Raw genomic sequence first — 6,004 nt, forward strand, 5'->3', positions numbered from 1 at the left:
TGTCGTTTCGGCTAGCAAGTCCAGAACTGCGATATAGACGAAGAGAAAAAAAGGTAAAGAGGGTTATGAAATCGTTATTAAGTTGTGATGGTAAACTATAGATATGGCCAGTCTTTAAGCTAATTCTCCATTTTTTCCCTTTAGTTGTATGTGCATCACATTTTGGTTTCAGACCCATGCAGATCAAAAAAATGTAAAATCACTTTCAACAGTAAAATACCTGCCGCAAAATAAAGACAAAGATATTATTTGATTTACAAGTAAATGTCACCCAGTCAATGAAAACGCCTACTTCGTCTGCTCCAAGAGATGTGTATCAAAATCCCTTGAGTATTGGGATCCATCTTTATGTGGATTCCGATACTACTAGCTTTTACAGAGCTCTTGTAGATATGTCGATTTATCGCCTTATATGGAACCAGTCCTGGCTCAACGCTGCACAATAGACGTGTAAGAGGCTCTTTTGTGTGTAGAGGGCTTCCGACTGGTGACTGGTTGGTCAGTGATAGAGTGGTATGTAGGGCTTGGTCTAAGAAAAATTACAACACACTGGTAAACACAAGGTAATGTACACTAGAACGGTGCTTAAGCGGTAGCAAAGTCTAGCCAAGGCCAGGGGCCTGAGGATAGATGCACAAGCTATGTGAAACCTCGCGTTGACACCATTTTGAATGCAAATGACGCACAAAATTATGCTTGTATGGCTGCCACATGGAGCATGATGTCTCAGAGGCCACGCGGTCTTCATTTGACACTCGTTATGTGTTAATTTTGCTGCCAAAGATGTTAGTGTAGACAAAAGTAATATTATTCAGCAATAAATGTATATTCAGGTTCATTACGTGTTATTATACGGGCAAAAAGTCACATTATAAAGGCATAGCTGCATCATTTGAGGTTGGTCTTAAGCTATTACCATATAAGCTGATCTAGCTTGATTTTTATGTTTTAGTTTTGGGCTCTGCCAAGGGTACCCCACCAATGAAAACTGCCATTTGTCATTTCTAATGTACACGTCATGCTCGACATATTTTACCGTGATTTGTCCTGTTACTGGATCGAACTAATCTAGTTGTTTCTCTGTACTCTTTCATGACCCTGTAGACCACACCCACCACCGTCTGACCAGTTCTCTTTGTCTAAATAGAAAAAGACCTTTATGATAAGGTCTTCGGCTGTGTATGAGCTTGGTGTAAATAGCAAATGATTTACAAAGTCTGGGTACGTTGTCCTTCTCAGCCTGTTCCCGTCAGTCGAGTTTACGACAATGTACGGATCTATGCCGCTGATAATGTCAAATTTTCATTATCCTTTTTCATTTGGTCTAAGATTTGTATTTTTCTGCAGCATCTGACCGCTTTTTCAAAACTATGGTCACGATGAAACTAGATATTTTAAAGGAAAGCATGTGTGGTCTCCTCGCGTGCTGCACTTTTTGTAGTACTTTCAGTACCTTGTAATCTTTCTTTTTACTATATGTGCAAAGCAGCGCTTCTACCAGGCAACGCAATAGGTTATCAGAAAGTTACTCAAAGCTATAATGAATATATATGAATTTATATCGAAGGGATATTTTATTATTAATTTTTAAAGGTCATGGGGTTACTTTTCTGGTGAACAAGGTATCATTTGAAATTAATTTCACTCTTTTCCACTGGGAACACTGTGCTGAACAAATCCCCATCAGTCTTTTCCTTACAAGCTTCGGAGACTTGTCGGGAGAGGGAATGATGACAGTACCTTTTCTCAACAGACATGGAAAGGAGTCCAAGCTCTGATCCACATGCGGGTGGAGAAGTTGAAGTCCATCCTCGAGACGAAACACCTGTCCATTCCCATTAGACTCACCTACTATGTGGACTTTTTCCTCGAATCCTTCCCACGCCTTATGGACCGCTGGGAGAAGGGAGAGGAGCTCAAACCGACCATTGTTGTCATAGGTCCGTATGAGCCCTTTCTGTCAGAAGCTGTTTTACTGACACGTCGGTAGCTTATATCAAGTTTTATCATACCATATCTGCGTGAGAGAGAGAGAGAGAGAGAGAGAGAGAGAGAGAGAGAGAAAGAGAGAGAGAGAGAGAGAGAGAGAGGGAGAGGGAGAGGGAGGAGGGGGGAGAGGGAGAGAGACTTTTTTGACTTCGACAAGTTTACTGAGACAAAAGATTAAATCTCAAAAGGATATGGGAGAGAGAGAGAGTGAGAGGAAATTTGTGCGGTGCACATTACATCAAATTTTATACTTCAGTCACATAATTTTTTGCTATTCACTTTCCTATATCTCCAATTTCAAAATATGATTTTCATGTTTTGCACAGATGGCGGCCTTCATCACATAGCAAAGCGTGCAGACAGGGGTATCCAGTATAATAAGACACTTAACAAACTGACGCCATACTTTACCCGTCTTGCATCCAGTGTCCCCGTTTATTACAAACTCATTGATGATACCCAGGTGGGTGATACACCGGAGCCCTTTTCTTAGAATTCAGTATCATGGATGGGAATGGGAAGAGGAGTTCTAACTTATGCAGTCCACATTTGCATACCGTAAATTCAGTTAGCCTGCCTTAAGCCAAACAACTTCCATTTCCTTTATAGGCAACGCGAAAAAGAAGATTCAAGTATAGTGAGAAAACCATCAACCTGGTCAACGGAATGGCCCTGCACCAACTACAGGGAACCGGTGTGACTATCTGGGACAGCACGTTACCTCTGTCTGTTCAGTACACTGACGCCTGTCTGCAGCACCACAAGACCACGCCCCCTATGTTCGAGTGGAAATGCGATGATATTGGCCATCTTGGCTATATTTTCGTGGAACAAGTCGCTGATATGTTGTATAACGCTGTCTGTAACGAATACTTAGATCTTGATGAGGATTACTGCGGTGATTAGGTGGATACCATATGCATGCAGTTCTTGATTTATATATACCGTATATATATATATATATATATATATATATATATATATATATATATATATATATACACATATGTATACATACACATATGTATGCACACACATATATGTATATACATACATATATATGCATGTGTGTGTATTTATATGGATATTTATGTGTATATATATATATATATATATATATATATATATATATATATATATATATATATATATATATATATAGATCATCATCATCTGGAGCTAACGCCCATAGCCGCGTCCACCTTCTGGGATCCCTCATGGCAAGTCGCCAGGCAGGGGCCCGGCCCATCTCGAGCTCTTCCCGACAACCTAACGGACCCTGTACTTCTGTGGGACACCTTCAAGCGTGAAACGCTTGATGCAGCCCAAGAATCAATTGGAGAACGCCCAAGAGCAAGACAGAATTCAATCTCTCAGGAGACACTGGAAGCTACTGATGCTTGCCGTGCGGCTCGTCTGGCAGGGGATCGGGATTTGCACCGTAAGAAGGGACAAGGAACAGTTTATTAGGAATCTTGCTGAGGAGGTCGAAGGCCATTTCGCAGTAAATGACCTTCATCCTGCATTCCAAGCCCTGAGAAAACTGAACTCCAAGCCCTCTTCACAGGTGACTGCAGTTCGCTTAGTGGGTGGCCAGATCGTCTCACATCCTGTTGCGGTGAGGGAGCGTTGGGCTGAGTACTTTGAGCAGTTGTATCAGGTTGACCCTCCAACAGTTAACTTGGATGTGGGTAGTGCCGTGATTCCGCTGCCGGACCCAGCCATTAGCGAGGACCCACCCTCCCTAGCTGAGGTTAGGGAGGTGATCTCCAAGCTGAAGAGTGGTAAAGCAGCGGGTATTTGCGGCATCCCAGCTGAACTGTTAAAGGCTGGTGGTGAACCTATGGCGCAGGGATTGCATGCTGTCCTGGCTGCCATTTGGCAGTCCGGTACCGTTCCCTCTGGCCTGTTGAGGGGTAGTGGTCATCCCTCTCTGGAAGGGGAAGGGGGACCGATGGGATTGCAGCAATCATCGCGGCATCACACTGCTCAGTGTACCAGGCAAGGTTCTTGCCCGCATCCTCTGAGGCGTATTAGAGACCATCTACTAAGGTATTAGAGGCCAGAGCAATCCGGATTCACTTCTGGTAAGTCCACAATAGACCGTATTCTTGTGCTTCAAGTCATTGTAGAGCGCCGTCGTGAGTTCGGACGTGGGTTGCTTGCAGCCTACATCAACCTCAAGAAGGCGTTCGATACAGTGTATCAGGAATCACTCTGGGAGATCCTGAGACTGAGAGGAATTCCAACAGGGATTATTGAACTAATAGCAAACCTATATACTGGTACTGAAAGTGCTGTAAAGTGTGGTGGGGGCCTGTCGAGCTTTTTTCCTGTTAGTTCAGGAGTGAGGCAAGGCTGTGTTCTTGCACCAACCCTTTTCAACACTTGCATGGACTGGATACTAGGCAGAGCTACTGTTCAAAGTCATTGTGGAGCAACACTGGGTAATATTAAGGTTACAGACCTTGACTTTGCCGATGATGTTGCTATTCTATCTGAGTCTTTGGAAACCCTAGTGGTGGTTCTCGATGCATTTAGGAATGAAGCGAAGCCCTTGGGTCTAGAGGTCTCCTGGACCAAGACCAAGATTCAGGACTTTGGGGACTTGCTAGGAGAACCAGTTCGGTCGGTGCGTGCTTGAGGCAAGGACATTGAAATCACAGAGAGCTTTACCTACCTTGGTAGTGCAGCTCATAACTCTGGGCTGTCAGACCAGGAAGTCAGCAGACGGATTGCCCTGGCAGCAGGGTTCACGAACTCTCTCGACAAGAGTATTTGGAGATGCCGGTACCTGTGCAGAAGGACCAAGCTACGGGTTTTCAGGGCCCTGATAATGCCAGTTTTGCTCTACGGTAGTAAAACCTGGCCATTATCCAGTGCCCTGGAGTCTCGTCTTCATGCCTTTTGTAATAGGTCCTTGCGCCAGATCATGGGGTACTGTTGGCGGGACCATATGTCTAACCAACGGCTGCACCCTGAGACTGGCACAGGACCTGTTACCTGCACAATCCGGGATCGCCAACTCAGGCTATATGGCCACCTGGCTCGCTTTCCACAGGCTGATCCTGCTCATTAGGTTCTCTGTAGGAGACAACCCTGGGTGAAGGAGGCCTGTGGGACGACCTAGGAGGTCGTGGCTTGGGCAGATCGATCAAACCTGTCAGGAAGAGCTCGAGATGGGCCGGGCCCCTGCCTGGCGACTTGCCATGAGGGATCCCAAAAGGTGGACGCGGCTATGCGCCCCCGTCGGCGTTAACTCCTAATGATGATAAAGCAAAGGATAGGGAGGTTTTAATCGAAAAAAAACAACAAATAAAGGATAGATGAAAGGAATTCGTGGAAGATCTATATCAAAATGAATAAGGAAGGGAATATATAGAACCACAAGTTGAAGAAGGAACGAAAATCGAAATAAACGAAACAAAACACGCAATAACCGGCAAAAGGAGGAGGAAGCTTCTGGGGAAATAGTAGAATTAATCAATTCATAGAATATAATTAGTAGAATTTTAATTAGCATTACAATAGAATTAGAGATCTGGATTACAGAATTCAACGGAAATAGCCAATCTTATATATTATAAAGAATGTCGAAACCCATGGATTACAGAAACGGACGGAAATAACAATCAGTTTATATGACAGATACAAATGAGCCGCGAAATGTGCAAGGCTGTCTCCATTACAATGCCATAATCCTCAGGAACCATTGATTATAACAAACACAGAACTATAACCATCATGAGCCAAATAATAAAAATCATTCCGAGTAATTTTGAACCCTGCCTTAGTCTACGGGCCTTAACTTGTACCAATGGCGAGTCTCCCTTGCTTTGTGTATGGGTCGTAGGAACAGTCGGTCGTAAGCTAAGGCGGTCGTAAGCTAAGGCGCCTTAAGGAGATACGGCGCCGTAATGCGTTTGTGTGCCCGTCCCTAGAACAGGATTTACGATAGCTAGTGATGAAGCCAGCAGAGGAGGGGGCCTAGGGCTAAATGAAAACGTTAACGATG

The 6,004-nt window shown here is 44.1% G+C and overlaps 1 protein-coding gene across 1 annotated transcript; it reads left to right on the forward strand.

The window, feature by feature from the left end:
• Positions 1–711: 711 nt before the first annotated feature.
• On the forward strand, positions 712–2,895 carry LOC113810564 (uncharacterized). The gene is made up of 5 exons (XM_027362185.2): positions 712–785; positions 953–1,037; positions 1,688–1,940; positions 2,316–2,452; positions 2,599–2,895. The coding sequence occupies exons 1-5, from the start codon at positions 712–714 to the stop codon at positions 2,893–2,895; spliced, it is 846 nt and encodes a 281-aa protein (XP_027217986.2).
• Positions 2,896–6,004: the final 3,109 nt, after the last annotated feature.

Source organism: Penaeus vannamei, chromosome 20, assembly GCF_042767895.1.
Source record: "Penaeus vannamei isolate JL-2024 chromosome 20, ASM4276789v1, whole genome shotgun sequence".
Classification (NCBI taxonomy): domain Eukaryota; kingdom Metazoa; phylum Arthropoda; class Malacostraca; order Decapoda; family Penaeidae; genus Penaeus; species Penaeus vannamei.

What these genes read in the sequence shown, in the direction of transcription:
- LOC113810564 (XM_027362185.2), top strand. Translation starts at nt 712, where the DNA reads ATGGAGCATGATGTCTCAGAGGCCACGCGGTCTTCATTTGACACTCGT. An exon ending in CATGCTCGACATATTTTACC is followed by an intron (nt 1,038 to 1,687) that starts GTGATTTGTCCT and finishes AATCCCCATCAG; the next exon opens with TCTTTTCCTTACAAGCTTCG. An exon ending in AACTCATTGATGATACCCAG is followed by an intron (nt 2,453 to 2,598) that starts GTGGGTGATACA and finishes TTTCCTTTATAG; the next exon opens with GCAACGCGAAAAAGAAGATT.